The 20,179-nt window shown below is 50.6% G+C and overlaps 2 protein-coding genes across 2 annotated transcripts in view; both read left to right on the top strand.

Moving 5' to 3' along the window:
- The first annotated feature begins 417 nt into the window (after nt 1–417).
- Nucleotides 418–2,184, top strand: Egr4 (early growth response 4). The gene is made up of 2 exons (XM_050164848.1): nt 418–550; nt 875–2,184. The coding sequence occupies exons 1-2, from the start codon at nt 418–420 to the stop codon at nt 2,182–2,184; spliced, it is 1,443 nt and encodes a 480-aa protein (XP_050020805.1).
- Nucleotides 2,185–13,004: 10,820 nt separating this feature from the next.
- The window catches only part of Fbxo41 (F-box protein 41), a 31,877-nt gene continuing 24,702 nt past the window's right edge, over nt 13,005–20,179 (top strand). Inside the window, exon 1 of the mRNA XM_050164965.1 lies at nt 13,005–13,200. The gene's annotated coding sequence lies outside the window, so the exon portion shown is untranslated. The remainder of the gene's footprint in view (nt 13,201–20,179) is intronic.

Below are 20,179 nucleotides of genomic sequence, written 5' to 3'. Positions count from 1 at the left end.
CTCGCGCGCACGCAGCGGCGCGGCCCCGGCGGCGGCGGCAGCGACGTCACAAGCCGAGCTTTCCTTTTCGGGAGTCCCCGGCATACATCCTGTGTCCATGTTTGGTCATTTACGTCACGGCGCCAGGGCCGGGGCCTCCCGAAATGGCAGTGGCCCGGGGAGTCGGAAGCCCGGAGCCAGCACCGCCTCGCCTATATAAGTGGGGGGACTGTGGGCTGGGGGAGCCTGGGTGCGCTTTGGAGAGACCAGGAGCCGCTGCCCGAGGCCGGTACGGGCGAGCCAGGGCGTCGCGGTCCCCCAACTCGCGTTCCTGAACCAAGCAAGAGTCCGGAGCTCGGAGCTAGGGCGCCGGGCTTCCCCGCCAGCCGCGCGCGCCCCAGCCCAGCGAGGCCCCGGGCGCCCCGCCGCCACCGCGCCATGCTCCACCTGAGCGACTTCTCCGGCCCCGACGCGCACCTCGCCAAGGCCACCGAAGGCTGCGTCCACGCCAGCCCCGAGCTTCCCCGGCTGCCCGCCCGGGACGCTCCCTCGGCCGCCACCTATCCTGCAGGTAAGGAGAGGGACTAGGGGCGCGCAGACGGCGACCACGGCGAGGGGTGGTGGAAGAGGCGCGGGGGGTGGGGAGGTGTCCCAAAGCGCGCAGTACCGTTCCCACCCCCAACAAGGCCGCAGGCTCCCGTGCGGGAGCCCGTGAATGTTTGCGTCCCGGGGCGTCCGTGGGGGTATCCCCCGCTGCGGCTCGGAAGTGCACGAGGCGCTCGGCTGATTGCTTGCGCCCCGGAGGGTCTGGTGGAATTGGTCGCGGCTGCAGGATCGGGGGGGCACGCCCTTTGAGATGAGCAGGGGGGCTGATGCGTGGTCCCTCCCTCGGCAGGCGACTTCTTGAGCTGGGCTCTGAGCGGCTGCAGCGCCGGGGGGGACTTAGCCGACTCCTGCTTCCTGGAAGGCCCCGCACCCACGCCCCCTCCGGGCCTCAGCTACAGCGGCAGCTTCTTCATCCAGGCGGTCCCCGAACACCCGCACGACCCGGAGGCCCTCTTCAACCTCATGTCGGGCATCTTGGGCCTGGCACCCTTTCCCAGCCCCGAGGCGGCCGCGTCTCGGTCCCCGCTGGATGCCCCGTTCCCCGCGGGCCCCGATGCCTTGTTGCCGGACCTTTACTCCCCGGACCTGAGTTCAGCCGCCTTCCCGGAGGCGTTTTGGGAGGCCGCGCCTTCGGCGGGAGCCCCCTCGCAGTGCCTGTTCGAACCCCAGCTCTCCCCGCCCGACGTCAAGCCGGGACTGCGGGCGCCTCCCGCTTCGCCGGCGCTGGACGCTGCTGCCTCGGCCTTCAAAGGGCCGTATGCCCCCTGGGAGCTGCTGTCTGCGGGGGCCCCGGGGAATAGTGGGTCACAGGGAAGCTTCCAGGCCACTCCCGAGGCCCGTTTCCCCGCGGTAGGGACCAAAGTTGAGGACCTGCTGTCCATCAGCTGCCCCGCCGAGCTGCCGGGCCCGGCCACCAGACTCTTCCCGGCAGGGGCTTACGACGCCTTCTCGCTGGCCCCGGGTGATTTAGGGGAGGGGACCGAGGGCCTCCCGGAGATGCTGACCCCTCCCGGCGGGGAGGGAGGGAGCCGTGGCGAAGGCGGTGAGTTCCTGGCCACCTCGCAGGCGCAGCTGTCCCCGCTGGGCCTGCGCAACGCCGCCACGGCGGACTTCCCCAAACCCCTCGTGGCCGACCTCCCGGGGGGCAACAGCGGAGTGGCCCCATCGGTGTCGCCCGCCGCCGCCGCCTTTCCCGCTGCCAAGGGCCGGCGCAAGGGACGCCGGGGTGGCAAATGCAGCGCGCGCTGCTTCTGCCCGCGGCCGCACGTCAAGGCCTTCGCCTGCCCGGTGGAGAGCTGCGTGCGGAGCTTCGCCCGCTCCGACGAGCTCAATCGCCACCTGCGCATCCACACGGGTCACAAGCCCTTCCAGTGCCGCATCTGCCTGCGCAACTTCAGCCGCAGCGACCATCTCACCACGCACGTGCGCACCCACACCGGTGAGAAGCCTTTCGCCTGCGACGTGTGTGGTCGCCGCTTCGCGCGCAGCGACGAGAAGAAACGGCACAGCAAGGTGCATCTGAAGCAGAAGGCGCGCGCCGAGGAGAGGCTCAAGGGCCTGGGCTTCTACTCGCTGGGCCTCTCCTTCGCCGCGCTCTGAGCTAGAGCTGGCCCTGTAGGTTGGGGACGCCGCCGCCCGGCGCACGCGGCAAGGTCCGCCCAGTCCCTCGCTCCCGCTACCCTTCCTGCCTCTTCCACGCACGTCCGGGGCCACCCTCAGTCCAGCTCCAAATCCCCTGAAGTGCCCGCCGCACACGCCCTTTCAGCACGGGCTCCGTGGACAGCGCCTGCTGTCCTGGAGCCGCCTTCCTCCTAACCAGCGGCGCTTGTGACGGTCCTCTTCGGCCACCCACAGAGCAGACACTCCCTTTGGGACTGAAGAGGTTTTTTTTGTAACTGGTATATGCCCCACGCCCTCCTCTTTATCCTTCCCCAGAGACAAAGCTGGGGAAATGTCGAGCCGGTCTCTCGAGAACTTTGTATAGCGATGTCCAGCAAGCCTTTGGATGTGACGTTTTTGCTTTGGAGTTATTTCGTTTTTGTTGTCGTTCATTTTTGTAAAGCAGACGCTACTCTCAAGCACTTGACAAAACTGTTTATTTTTGCAATTAAAATTATTGTGCTAAAAGCTTACTGAATCTGCCTTGTAAACTCCTAGCCCTTCCTAATTTCCCTTCCAGGACAGCACATGCCAGGAGACAGGAAATACACCCATTGGTGAGATGCAGGCCCCTGGCACATTACTCCGACAGGATACTGACATACGTGAAGCAGTTCATAAATATATAGAGGATGAATTGATGCTTTTATTCACAACTGATTTAGGGGTTATGTTTCTGGAACCAAACGTAAAAGGCGTAAGTAGTAAACATGATTGGTATGATTTTCTCTGAGTCTCAGTTTCTAGTACAATTTCAAAACAGAAATCAGTCAATATAAGTTGGTTGCTGCAGGTATTCTAGTAGAAACAACAAGGGTCAGGTATTTCTAACTCCAGCCTCGGTGGCTGGTTTCCCAGCCCCGGAGAGAGAACCATTTGGAAAAGGCTTTCAAACAGGTAACGAGAAAGCTTCGGCACTAGAGGGCGCGCTGGGCAGCAGAGGCTGCCGAATTAGAGTGGGGTTTATGAATGCTAAGTGTTTGCTATCACAGATACATCTGCTCAAGAGTCATACGCTGTGGTCCGGGTTCACCTAGGCCGCGCCTGAGTCTGTTGAGGGCGGGGCCTGAGGCTCCTGGTTCCTTTAGTGGCTCTGCAACCGAAGGACCCTGTCCAGGTGACAGTAGTCCATTTACTGAACAGCCAGACTCCTGCCACAATCACGGGCCTTTTCAGAACTCTACTTCCAGATGAACCCTTCATGGTTTTTGGGTGCAGGCAGGAGGGTGGTGAGAAAAGCTTGATCCTGTAATAGGGAAGATGAGTCACCCCTTTATTCTCTGTTCGTCCTCCTCAAAGCCTTCTCAATGTTGGGCAGTGTGAAAAGCCTACTGTGTGCCACACTGTACCTCTCTATGCTAAGGCAAGGAGAGGGCCTATATCTGATGACTTTGTTCCTTTCCGCTTCAAGCTAAGCTGCTCTGTGTGTGTGTGTGTGGTGTTTAGAGGTCAACTTTATCATTCCTCAGGAGCCACCTACTTAGTGCTTTTTGGTTGTCTCTCTGTATGCGTGTATATGTCTGTGCACGTGTGTTTGCACGTGCACACCTATGCGAAGGCCAGGGGAGAATGTCAAGCGCCCTCTATCACACTACACCATGTTTTTTAGCTTTACTTACTTTAGGTGCATAAATGCGTTGCCTGATGTGCACCACATTGTGACTCTGATGTCAGAAAACAGTATCAGATCCCCGGGAACTGGAGTTAGCATGAGCCACTCCATGGGTTGTAGGAACTAAAACCCCTGTCCTCTCTAAGAGTAACACATTTCTTAACCAGACCATCTCCTCAGCTTCCTTCTGGTTTTTTTTTGTTGTTTTGTTTTTTGAGTTTTTTGGTTTGCATTTTTGATTTTGTGTTTGGTTTTGCTTTTGAGATGGTCTCGCACCTAACCTTGGTTTTGTTTTGTTTTTGAGATGGTCTCGCACTAACCTAACTTGCCTACAGTTTCGTCAAGGCTTACCAGAGAGTAAATTTCCTAGTACATTTCCTCGATGCACCTGTTTCCACCCACCCTGGGTCACAGCACCTACAAGTAGTCATGCTTGGTTTTTACAGTATACTGGTTACCAAATCACAGACCCTCAGCCAGGCAGTGGTGGCACATGCCTTTAATTCCAGCACTTGGGAGGCAGAGGCAGGTGGATCTCTGAGTTTGAGGCCAGCCTGGTCTACAGAGTGGGTTCCAGGACAGCCAGGTCTACACAGAGAAACCCTTTCCCAAAAACCAAAAAGAAAAACAACAACAACAACAAAAATCAGACCCTCTTGCTAGCACAGCAAAAGAGCTTACTTCCTGATCCATATCCCCAGCCATCTAGGTTTTTGTTTGGTTTTGTTTTTCAAGACAGGATTTCTTTGTGTAATTCTAGCTGTCCTGGAACTCACATTGTAGACCAGGCTGGCCTTGAACTCCAGGGTCTAACAGCCTCGGCCTCCTAAATGCTGGGATTAAAAGTGTGCACCACCACCCTGGTCCACAGCCATCTATCTTGCTTAGCTTTTGTTTTGCTGAAGAAACATAGCTTTACTGAGGAAAAATAAGAAAAAAAATAACTCCCCAGAGTGGGAAGTGGATTTGGAGATGAGGTCTCTGTCACTGGTCTAGGCTGATGGAACTGCCAGTGAAGCCTAGGGATCCTCCTATTTCTGACTCCCCAGAACAGGCATTATAACCTGCCCAAGATTTTCTTTTTTTAACATGGATTCTGGGGCTGAACTGTAAATCCTCATGCTTGCAAGGCAAGCACCTGACCAACCGAGTGCTCCCTCAACCCTCAGCTGCTCTTGCACCAGGAAGGCCCATAGCCAGATGAGGGATTTGGGACTCTGGCTTCTTCTCTCAGATATGCTTGCCTTCTGTTGTCACACACCTGTGACAGTCTCCTCTGAGATTAAGGGGAGTTCCTTAAGCAGCGAGGTACACGACAACAACAGAGCTTTAAGAACTCCCTAAAACTGACTGGACTCACTAAGCCCCTCCCTCAAAGGCTAAGCAGAGCCCAGCTGCAAAGAAAACTCAGAGGAGCTGAGCTGCCAAGAAGGCTGAGAGGAGACTACAAAGAGGACTCTGAGGCTAGACAAGGTGCCTGGAAATTTCAGAACCCAGGGGAGCGGCTGGAAGAGGTTTAGAACAGCTGGGGGCAGGGGACACTCACCCACCCGCTGCCTGCGGGCTGTGTGGTGTGCCCCGCATTTCCCAGCTTGTAAGAGTGAGCCACCCATGCTAGGGTGGGCTGTGGTGCTGCGGCTGTCTTTGAGTCATTTCTGTCCCTGTAAGTAAAACTGTGCCAGTAGAACTCAGGTCACCAGGTGACTTTGGTGGTATCCGTATTTTTCACTGCCACAGGTTCTCTATCTGGTGAGTAGATGAATGTGTTTCATCTCCTCAGGAAATGTTTGTTACCCAGTGCAATCCTGACAGCTGACAGAGACAAAATGATCTAGTTGGAGATGTCTAACCTTTTCCCTCCCCAGGTATTAAGTGTCCTCTCAAGACTGATAGCTTCTGTCTAATAAACTAATTGTAACAAATAATTTGATACTGCTTCTTCCAAGAGAACTGGCATTTTAGGATAATGGACTGCAGAGGGCAATCTTTACCCTTTGGCACTCCAGTGATGGATTGCCAGACACAGTGAGATGAATGGTGGATTCAGGAGACCTGAGATAAAAGGTGAACCTCATTATCTTTCTAGTTAATTGACTACACCTTCATCCACAGGCATGAACCCCAGATTTTTATTTAGATGCAAAGTAGGGTAAGGGAGAGCATAAAGGCCCGTATTTTAAGCAGCACCAAACCACACCACCTGAACAAGAAAGGACATACAAGACAGGCCATCAGCAAGATGGTGGTGTTGGTCTCTGAACAAGAACATTTGCTTGCTTCTGCTGGGTCCATCACTGTGGTCATCTCTGTCCCTTCCCAGGTTGTCCTTAATGTTAAACTTAGCATGATAAGAAAAGGGAACTCAGGGAGCTGGAGAGATGGCTCAGAGGTTAAGAGCATTGCCTGCTCTTCCAAAGGTCCTGAGTTCAATTCCCAGCAACCACATGGTGGCTCACAACCATCTGTGATGGGGTCTGGTGCCCTCTTCTGGCCTGCAGGCATACACACAGAAAGAATATTGTATACATAATAAATAAATTTTTTTTTTGTTTTTTGTTTTTCGAGACAGGGTTTCTCTGTAGCTTTGGTGCCTGTCCTGGAACTAGCTCTTGTAGACCAGGCTGACCTCAAACTCCCAGAGATCCGCCTGCATCTGCCTGGGATTAAAGGCGTGCGCCACCACTGCCCGGCAAATAAATATTTTTTTAAAAAAAAGAAAAGGGAACTCAGGCTGAAGAGATGGGTCAGCAGAGTACTAACTGCTCTTTCAGAGGACCCGAGTTCAATTTCCAGGACCCACATGGCAGCTCACAACTGTCTGTAACTCTAGTTCTAGGGAATCTAACACCCTCACACAGACATACATGTAGCCAAACACCAGTGCACATAAAATTTAAAATGTAAAGGGGTGGGGGAACTCCAGAGCAGTGACTTTGTAGTAATCCTGGTGCTGGTCCTTGGACTTCGAGCCAGGAAGTCCTCTTAAGCACCCCTTTAGTAGAGATTCCACTAGGACTTTGAAGGAAGAGGATGTTAGACCAGAGATGGAGAAAATTAAAATCAATTAGAAAACCCAAACCTAGAGCCCCAAACATATCAAGGGCTGTCAATTCATTTTCATTTGGCTTATCTTTATTGTTTTGGATTTTTTTTACTACTTTAAATTTTATTTTATCATTATTTACTTAGTTTAGTTTTTATAATTTATTTTTATTTTTGTGCATTGGTGCTTTTCCTGCATGCATGTTGGTGTGAGAGTGTCAGATACCCTGGAACTGGAAAGAACTGTAAAGACAGTTGTAACCTGTCATGTGGGTACTGGGAATTGAACCTGTGTCCTCTGCAAGAGCAGCCAGTGCTCTTAACCACTGAACCATCTTTCCAGCCCCTTGTTTGCTTGTTTGAGACAAGAGCTCTCTGGCCCTGGTTGTCCTGGAGCTCGACATGTGTAGACCAGACTGGCTTTGAACTTACAGAGATCCTCCTGCTTCTGTCTCCAGAGTCCTGGGATTAAAGGCATGTGCCACCATACCCCCACATCTTTAATTGTTTTTATTGTTTGTGTGGTTTGTTTTGCCTGCAAATATTCCTGTGTGCCACATGAACGTAGTTCCCAGAAAGGCCAGAACAGGGAGCCAGCTCCCCTGGAACTGGAGCTCAGGGTGGTTTTAAGTTGCCTGATGTGGTTGCCTGGAGCCAAACTCTGGTCCTCTGCAAAAATAGTACACGTTTAACCACTGAGCCCGCTCTCCAGTTTCTGGTTTGGATTTTCTTGTCATTAGTTTTTTGGGTTTTGTTTGTTTATTGAGACAGACACTGACTGAGTCTGGCCTTGAATTTATGGTGATCCTCCTGTATCAGACTCTAGGGCTGGGATCCAGGTACATGCCACCATACTTGGCAGAAAGATGTCTTTTAATAAATGTGCTTATTGGGGGGGAGAGAAACAGATAATCAAATCCTCTCATGTACTCCTCAAAACAAGGACATTTTCTCAGACTCAGTTCTTTTCCTTTTACCCCAACTTGGAATTGGACTTAGGCCCCCAGGCATGCTGGCCAAATCTACTGCTGGCCGTCTGTCTAGACCTAGTTCTTAGCTCTTCTCTCACACTTCTTGTGTTTGGGGAGCATATTCACTTCCAGGTTTCACTGACCCTACAAAATTCCTTCTAAGTCGGCCAGGTGAATGGTGATTAGTGACCTTCTCCAATTGAGTGTTCCACCATCATCCCAAATATAATCTACGTAAAAATCAACTCATCTTTCCATAGTCTCAATGCTTGTTAATAATGACAAACCTCTGTTGGGCTCTCTAGACTCTCCTAAGTAGTTACAGTTCCCTGTCAGTCACCATTGCTCTCCCCGTATCCATGTCCAGACTGTTGCTTATACCCAGTGGATCTTATTGGCATTCCTTTTATTTTATTTGTTTGTTTATGTTTTGATTTTTCGAGACAGGGTTTCTCTGTAATTTTGGAGCCTGTCCTGGATCTCACTCTGTAGACCAGGCTGGCTTCGAACTCACAAAGATCTGCCTGCCTCTGCCTCCCCAAGAGCTGGGATTAAAGGCGTGTGCCACCACCACCTGGTAACATTCTTTTTTTTTTTTTAAAAAAAAACTTACTTACTTTGTTTTATGTGCATATGTGTGCACCTGCATGTATGTCTGCACACCAAGTGTATGCAGCAGCCTGAGGATGTCAAAAGAGCGGCACTGGGGACTGGCCTGGACAACAGCACTGTGTGGCAGAGGTTGAAGGCGTGTTTCCCTAACCAGGAACTCTTGGGGTGTCAGCCCCAGTGGTGACCAGTCTTTGGTTTGTTGTTCTTTTCAGACAGGGTCTCATGTAGCCCAGGTCTCCTCCAGCTCACTGTGTGGTCTCTGTGTCCCCCATGCTGGCATTGCAGACATCCCACACTGCACCCACCTGAGTCTTTTGACATATTTTTACTTGGAGTTCCTGTTGCAAGCAGATATAAGTAGTTATAATTTCTCAGAGGCAGCTTCTCCTTCTTCAAGGTATCTACAGGCAGTAGGCTCCCTTCCTAGGCCTTCTAGGGGTTCATGCTTTTGTGTTGACATTTTCCTCTCTCGGTTTCATTCCCTTTATAAAGGCTTGCATCTACCTGTCTGTGGAGCTATCCGAAGGCCTCTTGCGTGCTATGCAAACACTCTCCCACTAAGCTACATCTTCAGGCCCAGAAATAAGAATTTTGATGAGACATGATCTGGAAGAACTGGACGAAGCGACCTAGAACATTTGTTCTATCCCTTCCTTTCATCCCAACCAACTTGTTCCCTGCTTGAAATAAGATCAGTAGAACGAGTTTGAACTACCTAACCGTTCCTGTGAATTCCCTCTTGGTGCTATCTCCTTCCATTCCCATTCCATAGCACTGATGGTAGAATAGAAACTCCTTAAAAGATCACTCATGAATAGTGTCAAACTGACAAAGGCATCTAACCTTGTACCAAAATACATAGATGGCTGGAGGCAGGGAGTGCCGCTAGCCACACAAGCCTGATGACCTGAGTTTATAGCCCCAAACCCACTTAAAAGCCAGACACAAAATCTGTAATCCTAGCACTTCTCCCATAAGATAGGAGTTGGAGACAAGAAAATCATAGGAAAATTGCCTGGAAGTTCACGGGCAGCTAGCACGGAGTATGCAGGACAGAGACGTAGAGCAAGAGAGACCCCGCCTTGACAAAATTGGGGGGGGGGGAGAAAAACTACTCCAGAGCTGGAGAGATGGCTCAGAGGTTAAGAGCACTAGCTGCTCTTCCAGAGGTCTTGAGTTCAGTTCCATAACCACATAGTGGCTCACAGCCATCTGTAATGAGATCTGGTGCTCTCTTCTGACAGGCATACATGGAGGCAGAATGTTGTATACATAATAAATAAAAATCTTAGAAAGAAAAAAAAAGAAGTTACTCCAGAAAGTTGCCCTCTGACCTCCACATAAAAGCCATGACACACATATGATTTATTTTAAAAATCACATACACTTGGGGCATGGTGACATGCTTTTAATCTTAGCATTCAGAAGGCAGAGGCAAAGTGGATCTCTGTGAGTCTGAGGCCAGCCTGTTCTACCATGGTGAGTCCAGGACAGCCAGAGCTGTGGATCTCAGAAACCACACCACATACACGAAGACTAGAGTGACGGCTCAGTGGTTAACTGAGCCCTTGTTAACAGTAACAGCACTTGTTACTATTGGAATAGAACCCGCGTGGCAGCTCATAGTCACCTGTAACTCCAGCTCCAGGAGAGCTCATGCTCTCCTCCGGCCACTGAGGACACCTACACACATGTGCTCACACAAACATACATGTAACTAAAAAAGTCTTTGAAAAAACAACCACACACACTGTGAGGGTAAAACCTTCCATATCTGAATTCATCTTCCTCCCTTATGTCTTTATCCTCTCCTTTTGCAATCTAATACCCAAATAGTTCCACCTCTGAGCTCCCTCTAGGGTGGAAACCTTGTTTGATCCACCCATGCAACCCCTGTCTCACCAAGTCGACCTAGTTCACTTAAAGATTTATCCACTGTTCTGACCAGTTCACAGAAGAAGAAGGGGTGAGAAAGATAGCCAGAGACCATGACGCTAGGAAAGGTGGGAGGCAGGGAAAGGCCCCGACACAATGGTGGCGTCCTGAGTGTAGGGCTGTACCCCTGACAGTTACCTGCTTCTGAATTCGTGATTCCCTGCCTTAGCCTTGGGAGCCCTAGATGTGTTTGTCACTGAGCCCTCTCTCTTTGCTTTCTCTGGCCCACATGGAGTGGGATTCACATTTTTAGAACAGTGGTTCCCATAACAACCAAGCAGGAACTGTTGTCTGTGGAAAATAGCATGGTCACACATGCGCACATGCATATATGTTTGCACGTGTGGGAATACATGTGTGTAATTATGCGCATAAGCACAGCACATCCACTTTCACATACACACATGTACATTCACATGCATATATAGCCATACACTCACAAATACACACATGCATCTGTATATACCTGCATAGCCACAGGTGTATCCCTCCATATGCATACAAATCCACGTGTATACATACGCAAAACACATAAGAGCACACAGCATGCTGTCGATTGTGTTTTATATATAAAAAGCACAGAGTAAGGGCACTATCACAACAAAGGTCGTACCAGGATGGTATGGGGATACTTTTGGTTAGCCACAAAGATGGGTGAAAGAGTCAAGTCTGCATTTGGAGGGGAGCAGGTTCGGGAGCTGCACTGTAGCAAAGAGACAGTATGAGGGTGCTGTGGCTTGATCAGAGGATGGATTGGGTATTGTGCATTCTAATTCTGGCCCTGCCAATCATTGAACTCTTAACTTTAGCTCCTCCCTCTGCAGAAGTGGGTGCCTTTCATCATTTCTGTGGCAGAAATACTGAGACGAGCAACTTAAGGCAGGAAAGGATGGCTTTGACTCACCATTGATGGGACGCAGTCCAGCATGTCCAGGAAAGCATGGCTGTCGGAGTATCTGGGCACATTGCAGCCCCAGTGGGGAGGCAGACAACAGTGCCTTACTCAAGTCCTCCTTTTTATTCAGTTTGGGACCTCAGGACATGAGACGGTGCTGCTCCCAAGGGAGGGTCTTCTCTCTCTAAACTCCCTATCACACAGACCCACCGGTGGTTAAAAACACAGTCAGGATGACAGTGTGACCATCACAGTGGGGGTAAAAGTTTCTGGGGCTGGAGAGATGGCTCCGTGGTTAGGAGCACTGGCTGCTCTTGCAGAGGACTGGGGTTCAATTCCCAGCACCCACATGACTGCTCACAACTGTCTGTGACTCTAGTTCCAGGATACCTGACACCCTCATACAGACGAGTCTGCAGGCAAAACACCAATGTGCATAAATTAAAAAATTAAAAAATAAAATGAATACTTTCTGCTAGGTTACTCTATTGGAAAGTGAATGATGTGTAGTAAAATGATTAGCATGATTGTGATGCCTGCTTCTTGGTTGACAGGAATTTATTTGATTTCCCTTATCAATCTAAGAAGACTTCTTGAAGGTAGAATGACATCAGAGCTTCAGGAAGGAAAAAAGAGGGTGTTTCATCTGTTTGGCCGCTGTACAATTCTTGTTGGATTTATCCTTCCCCCAAACCACCTGACAGGTCTACAGACCCCTCGCCCATACTCCGTGTCTGGGGCCTCTGCCCTCAGAGGAATGGGATGGGGGTCAATGGGAGTCACTGAAGCCTCCCTCCAATGTTCTAGAAAGTCCTGGAGCTATGCTGGCTTTTTGCTCTGCTGCAGGGCCTGGTGCAGCCTGTCTGAAGCACCATGTGTGGTAGGAGTATCATCTCCCTTTTCCTCATCCTAAACTCAGTTCATCCCTGGCTTGTTCTGGAACCCCAAGCTTTTTTGTTGTTGTTGTTATATTTGTTTTTTCCATTCGCAGCTCAACGTCAGCCCTGAGGACTTCCTCTAGCACAGGACAATTTATGGCATGGAGTATGCAGACATACCTCAGCAGCTAGGTAGGCCTGAAGCCAAGGTCTGGGAACACAACACAGTATGGCTCAGCTGTAGCCAGATCTACCCAAAGACCACACCGCTGACCTGAAGTCACAGAGTGCATCGCCCGTACTTGGCACATGCCCGTACTTGGGCTCACAGCCCAAGAGGCCGCTAAAGAACTGTGGTGTATGTCGTGGCGCGTGCCAACCTTTTTTTAGACCTCAGAACCACCCATCCAAGATGTGCTCCCACTGAGGGCAGGCCAAGCCCTCTAGGGTGGGCTAGGGTGGATAGGCCTTGATTAAAGGTGGACAGCAGAGGCCACAGCTGGAAGATCCGAGGCACAGGATGCCTGGGTGGTGGTCCCTGAGGTGGGGAAGGCTGCACTCCCCACAGCCCGGTGGCACCCATCCCCCCACCCAAGCCACCAGCTTCTGCGGAAAACGTGGGGTCCAGGCGCAGCCGCTCCTGGCTGCATCTGCCGCTCCCCGCTTGCTGGAGAGCCCGCCCCGGAGGAGGGGCCGGCTCCGCCCCACCTCCCCGCCGCCTCCCTCCCTGTCTCCTGGCTGCGCCCGGGCCGAGCGCCCCCTCCTCTCTTCCCCTCCTCCCTGCGTACCCCGCCCGTGATTGCAACGCGAACCCCTCCCTGCTGCGCGGGTCTGGGGGACTCGGCCGCCCCCGCCCCAACTGGGAGGCGGCGGCGGCCACCGTAGGCTGCAGTGGGGACCGAGATCCGAGGCCCGGTGGCGGCCCTGCGTCTGGACCCTGCACGCGGGGTCTGTGCCTCTGCGCCCCCAGCCCAGGGCCGCGGTGCCTTGCCTTGCCGAGGGCTAGAGGAGGTAAGGGCAAGTCTGGGGCGCGCTGCGGGACTGATCTTGGAGAGGCTAGGCAGGGAAAACCACAGCCGCTGCACCCTCCTCCCCTGCCTCCTTTCCTGCTGCCCTCCTGAGGCCGCGAGGCCGCCAGAACAGGGAGGGATTCTGGGCAGGCCAGGCTCTGGGTACCCAAGGGGTTAATTTAAAGAATTAAAATCAGAACGGGTTTGAGACCAGGCTTCCCCTCCCCCTCCCGCCTGTCGCTGCCCTAGCCTTGTTGGGGGGCGGGGGCGGGCTCCAGAAAAAAACCCACTGGGACTCTGGACTTTGGAGAGGGAGAAGGGGGAGTGCCCTGAAACCCCAATTCTTTCCACCTGCTGGTGATGGAATGGGGGAGGGTCTTGGTCCCGAGGCCTGGCTGAGCACCTGTACGGTTGTCGGTGCGTGCCGGTGTGCACGTGTGATCTTCTGGAGGTGTTCATATGTGTGCACGCATGTTTCAGCCTCCCCACACCCCAGTGTCTGTGCGGGTGACTGTGCCCACAGTATCTCTGGAGGTGTGGGCTCCACTCCATCGCCTTGCATGTTGTGTGATCCTGTGCCTGTGTGCACTGCCTACAGCCAGCCTGGAGAACTGTGAGGCCTGTCCCCTCCCTGTGGTTGAGGCTGCGGTGAGGGGCTCATATGGTTTTCCGGGTGTGGGATCCAGGTGCTGGAGCCTGTGTGTGTGACCTTGGGAGGCGTGTGACTGTTTGCAGGACCATGAGAGGGGGTGCTCAGAACAGAAAGGCAGTGTGGGGGGTGACCGGGAAGCAGAAGACCGACTGTGTTGACTGCTGTGGGTCCTTACCAGGCTGGGGAACTGTTCCGCAGGCACCCAGTTTGGGGTTATAGCTGCAGAGCCCAGGCTCAGGCTTCTTGGAGGGTTGGAGGGAGTTAGACAGGCAGGGCATTCCTTTATTCTCCACCTGCTGGGGTATAATGAGGACTATAATGTGGACACCTCCAGCTGCCTCTTCATCCTCAGAGCCTCCACCTGCTGGCAGAGGCCTTCTGGAAACACCTAGTTTAGAGCTCTTTAGGCTTCTAAGCCCATCTAGCAGCACCCAGACCATCCTCCCTCGTTTGACTTCAGCTTCTCTGACTCTTTTCTTGTGTGTGGGCTTTACCTGGAAAAGAGGAGGGAAGTGCTCTTGGGCCAAGTGGGAGGGAGAGAATATTCCATGGGTAGGTCAGGCAGGAAGTTGGGGGCCAGATGGGGAAACCACACCAAACTATGCTAGCTTTTCGATTTTGCCTGCTTTGGATATAACTGGTGGGATAGGAGACAGAGAGCTGTGGCAGGGACACATTTGTCCTGCACTTCTCTGTGCCTAGCTGTTAGGGAGGTAGGATTGGTAAAGGGTAGTGGGGATCGTCAGATGTAGTAGTGCTCTTGCTTCTGTATCCCTAAATCTTCCTTCCTCTCAGATAAATCTGTGTGTATTCAACAGATAGTCAACAAATACTCACCAAGTGCCACTGTGGGCCCATCTTCCCGCGAACATTCCACTCTCAGCCAGAAGGAATATAGCACAGAATATGAGTCAGTCAGGAAGTGCTGTGTTCAAGTCCTTATTTGTCAAGTGTTTTAGTTACTCACTGCTGTGTAACAAACACCCCAGAATTTAGAAACTTTGAATAGCAATTATTTATTTGTTTGTTTATTTCAGTGCTGAGAATTGAACTCGGGACCTTGCACATACTACGCAGATAGATGATCTGCCATTGGGCTTAAAGTTGCAATCTGCCTGTCTCCCAATTAGCTGGGGTTCCAGGCATGTCAACACTAGCCATGACACTATTTCCCATGGTCAGTGAATCATCTGTGGCTGTGGTTATGGGATCTGAGGATGTCACCTGGAATCACATACACAGTCCCTCAAGGTGGACTCTTATCTGACTTCTGCTTGCACAGAGCTTGCTGATGTCCATCTGGCCATGGCTGTGAGTCAGTGTGGGAGAGAACCACATAAGGGTGACACTAGAGGCCGTGATTCATCAGAGGTCCTCATGCAGCACCAGTTTGTTGGATGCCTTTATGGCCACGGGCAAGCGATTTGACCAGTCTGTGCCTTAGCTTCCTCATTCCAGCATTGAAGCATTCCACCTCCCTGGTAGCATTGTTGTGAGCGTGATGATGTACCAGAAATAATTAGTGGATAGACATAGGTTCACTATTTTATTAAAACTACAGGGACCTGTGGGCCTTGGGCTTGACTCTGACATTTTGCACTGGGCACATGACATAAAGCCGGTGATGCTCAGAGCTCAACTAGAGCAAACCATGGGGATGAGAAGACACAGTGAGTTCTGACCTCCTAGTAAGGGGCTAGGGAGCCATCATGCTTTACAAGTTCATTCTTGAGTTTATTTAACCAGTTTGCCTAGTTACATGATGGTAAGTGTTGCTAATTGCTCTGGTTGGGCACTGGCGAGAGCTCTTGTTACTCTTGCAGAGGACCTTGGTTCTGTTCCCAGCACCCATATGATGACTCACAACTGTTTGAAACTCCAGTCCCAAGAGATTCAGTGTCCTCTTCTAAGCAGAAATGCACATACATGCATGCAAAGCACACCTCGAACAAAAATCTCCTCTAAAAATTCACTTTAGAAAATCACTCTGGCTACATGAAATTTATCTGATTTGGTGATTCCTCTAATAGTGAACTAGTGTACACTCTGTGGAGATGGCCATTTGTAGTGTTTCTGCTGCGGTGTATAAGTAATGAGGGATCAATGTACGTGTGGGTCATTGATCCCCAGGTGTGGGAGCTACTGTCTTCTCCTGAGAGTCTGTAGTGAGGAGACTTGTGCTGTGATGGGATTGAGGTGGAGGAGGGTGTCAGGGAAAGGCTTTATGGAAAAGGTGGCATTTGAGCTGGGTCTACAAAACTCCCCATGAGCCTAGACTTGAGGATGTGACAGTCCCCGGTGCTTTCCAGTGGAGCAGAGCCCTCATGGGGCTCACTGAGGGTTTTTGTGGAACAGGAGCAGAGACAAAAGCTGGCAAAGCTGAGAGCTGGTCAGATGGCGCCACCCGTAAAGACAGGTGTACTTCGCCTCTGAGCAGCTGGGCTGGGGATCTATCTGTTGAATGCTTGCCTAGCATGCATCAAGCCCTGAGTATGATTGCTAGTACTATCCCAGCATGAAGGAGGTGGGAGCAGGAAGATCAGAAGTTCAAGATCATCCTCAGCTACACAGCAAGTTTGAGACGAGTCTGGGCTACATAAGGACCTATCTCAAAGGAGGAGGAGGACGAGGTCATTCATTCTTCAAGGATTATTTTACCGATTTGGATGTTTCTTTGTGTGTGCATGTGTGTTTGTGTATATTTATTTGTGTGTACATGTGTTAGATGTTTTCTTTTTTCTCTTTTTTGTTTTTTATTTTTGCAAAAAAGGTCTCTTACTGAACCTAGAGCTCACTAGCTTGGCCAGGCTGGAAGGCCATTGACTGACAGTGATCCTTTTGTCTTTGACTTCCCAGGGCTGATATTGTAGTTGTACACTGCCACACTGAGTTTTTGTACGAAGATCTGAATTCAGGTCTTTGCGCTTCTGCAGCAAGCACTTCTTGCTCCACAGCCCCTATTTTACATTGTAAGTGACAGAAATGGTTGAGTTGATGGTTGCCAAAAGCTTCAGAAGTCATGAGGATTGTCAGATGAGTGAGTTAGAGCCCACACAGATGAGGTCAGAGGTCTGCAGCGGAGCCCATAGGAAAAGGAAGTAACCATTCAGTAGGTGCTGTGGTCCAGGGTGGAGCATGAACAGAGCCTAGAGGCGAGTTGCTGTCCAGGGTGCTGAGTACGTGCGGCAGCTGTAGGTTGAGAATTGTAAGAAGGGCGGGTTTGGGGGTGTGTACGTTGGTTTTGTGAGTTTAGTGTTAGCCACTTTAAGCTTTTGGCTGCCAACACTGAAATGGAACCCAATTCATTCTCTATTGATTTCTTCTAAATTTACTTTGAGTTTAAAAAAAACAAAAAAGGAGGGGAGGGGAGGAGGAAGTAAGGGTTCTTTAGCTTGGTTTCAGGCCCAAGGCCTTATTTGTATCTGACTTGTGGAAGTAGGTTATGTTTAAGAAGTTGATTCTCTCCGATCTTAAAAGATGCTCCTGGATTCTCCCACACTTCTCCTTCCCAGCACAGAGAGCTCGTGTCCACTCAGTGTCCTGCATAGTCACACCTCAGGCCACAGCAGCTCATTAGAGCAGCCACCTTAGCAGCCCCCAGTGGGCCCTCGCCAGCTCCAGTCCTATGTGAGCTTGCACCCCCCCCCCTCCTTCCAGATTACAACTGCACCTTCCCAAGTTCCTGCCTGAGTTCCTGTTTTTGCTGTTTGTTCTTGAGAATTCCTTGGCTCTTCTCTCTCCTCTGTCTCCTGGAGGCTCCATCTTCCCCTCCATCCCCTTATTTTCTTTGTCTATACTGCCACCCTGGGCTAGTTTTTCTAGTATTATTTTTTAAAATGTGTAAGCTTGGGACTGGTTAAGAGTGCTTGCTGCTGGCAGAGCGCAGCTATCTGTAGCTACAGTCCCCAGGATCTTGTGCTTTCTTCTGGCTTCCAGGGACACTGCACACACACGGTGCACTGACACATATTCAGGCAAAACAACTCATACACATAAAATACTAATAAGTAAGCTAACTTTTTCTTCTTGTTTTGTTTTTTCAAGACAGGGTTTCTCTGTGTATCCCTGGCTGTCCTGGAACTTGCTCTGTAGACCAGCTTGGCTTTGAACTTAGAGATTCACCTAGCTCTGCCTTCCAAGTGCTGGAATTAAAGGCGTTCATCACCAATGCCCGGTTTAAGCCAGTTTTTAAAAAAAAAAAATACTTAATTTAAATAAAATGTTGAGGCATGTTTTAATGTAGCTTCAGCTGGCCTCAAACTTGCTATGTAGCTGTCAGTGACTTTAAACTCATGATTCTCCTGCCTCTGCCTTGAAACTGCTACAGTTACAAGCACTGGCACTATGTCTAGCCAGTAATGTATTTTTTTAAATTGTACTCACTTGTGTGTGGGTGCATGCAGTTGGATGTTCATATGGACAACTTGTGGAAGGCCACTTTCTCTTTCCTGGTAACTAGAGTTACCAGGACTGGAGCAGGTGCCTTTACCCACTCACCCTTACTATCTCCGATGATGTATTTTTGGCAGCATAAACTGCAAAGTAGGTACAAATGGCTTTATGTTTGTTTTGTATTACTATTATTATCATTGAGTATACGCGTGTTTTGCCTGCAATATGTCTGTATGTATGCACTACATGTGTCTGTGGAAGCCAAAAGCGAGCTTCAGTCCCTTGGACCTGAAGTTACAGATGGTTGTGAGCCTCCATGTGGGTGCTAGGACTCAAGCTCGGGTCGTCTGGAAGAGCAACAAATGCTCCTAACTACCGAGTCATTTCTTCCTCCTCTGCCTCCATTGTTGTTTGCTTGGCTTTTGTTTTATTTTGAGACAGGATCTCACTCTATAGCCCTGGCTAGCCTGGACCTTGCTATGTACATCAGGCTGATTTTGAACTCAAAGAGGTCCTCTCCCTCTACCTAGACCTGTGAGTGCCCCCATACCCACCTACTTTAATTCTGTAGATGTGGGGTTTACATTCGCTCTCAGGTCAGAAGATCCCATCAGAGCCCTGGAGTCATCGTTCGATGTGGCTATGAGCCCCCTGAAGTGGGCACTGGGGACTGAACTCAGGTCCTCTGCAAGAGCAGTGTGTGCTCTTAACCACATCTCCCATACTGTTTTGATCCTATCATCTTCTACCCAAGTTTGCCTCAGGAGATCACCAGCTACTTGGAGGAAAAGACTGAATCTTGTTCATCTGTGTAACCTCATATGCCTAGCACACACCCATATAGTGCTTGGCACTGAACTCAGTAAGTGTATACAGAATGAATCCATATGTAACTACAGCTTAGGTAAGAAGTGCAGACTTTGATTGATTAGGGGAAAAGAGTTTTAATTATTTATTTATTTATATTTCATGTATGAGTGCCCTGCATGTACACCTGCAGGCCAGAAGAGGGCATCAGATCTATTACAGATGGCTGAGAGTCACCATGTGGTTGCAGGGAATTGAACCCAAGTCCTTTGGAAGAACAGTCAGTGCTCCTAACCCTTGAGCCATCTCTCCAGCCCCAGGGGGTTTTACTATTTGTGTGTGTGTGTGTGTGTGTGTGTGTGTACGTGCTTGCGTGCGTGTATGCATGTACTACGGCCCTAGAAGAGAGGTCAGAGAATGACTTAGAGGAGTCAGTTCTCTCCTTCCATAAGTGGAGTCAAACTCAGGTTATCAGGCTTGATGACAAGAACCTTTATCTGCTGTGCCATCTCACCAGCCCCCAGTTTTATTTATTTTATTTTTTAAAGTATTTAATTATTTATTATGTATACAATATTCTGTGTGCATGTCTGCAGGCCAGAAGAGGGCACCAGACTTCTTTACAGATGGTTGTGAGCCACCATGTGGTTGCCGGGAATTGAACTCAGGACCTTTGAAAGAGCAGGCAATGCTCTTAACCACTAAGGCATCTCTCCGCCCCCCCCCTGTTTTATTTTAAACAATAAAACATTGTAACACTTCCTGTAACTATGGAGAGGGGAGACGAGAGGGCTTTTGGCATAACTACATCCAGGTTCTCAGGCAAGTGGGGATGACTCTCCAGCTCCTGGCTCTGGTTCCTAGGGCATTTTCTTGTTTTCCCTCTGTGCACGGACCTTCTTCTCTGTGTGGTCAGTCAGTCTGAGCCACCAACTCCCTTTTCTCATCCATAGTTCAGGGGAGATTGCAGTCTCTTAGAGTGCTTCATCCTAGCACATGATCCCGAAAGGAAAAGGGGGGACCCCCCAATCTCTCAGTGACAAACTTCAGTGGTTCCGTTTGAGGGATGCACGTACTCATTCCCGGTCAGTCGTGGTAACCAAGGACGTGGGACTAGAGCCTGTCTCCA

Source organism: Alexandromys fortis, unplaced genomic scaffold (assembly GCF_014885135.2).
Source record: "Alexandromys fortis isolate MF-2015 unplaced genomic scaffold, M_Fortis_MF-2015_v1.1 scaffold_138, whole genome shotgun sequence".
NCBI lineage: Eukaryota > Metazoa > Chordata > Mammalia > Rodentia > Cricetidae > Alexandromys > Alexandromys fortis.
The sequence above is the reverse complement of the archived record's forward strand: the minus strand, read 5'-3'. Positions and strand labels throughout refer to the sequence as shown.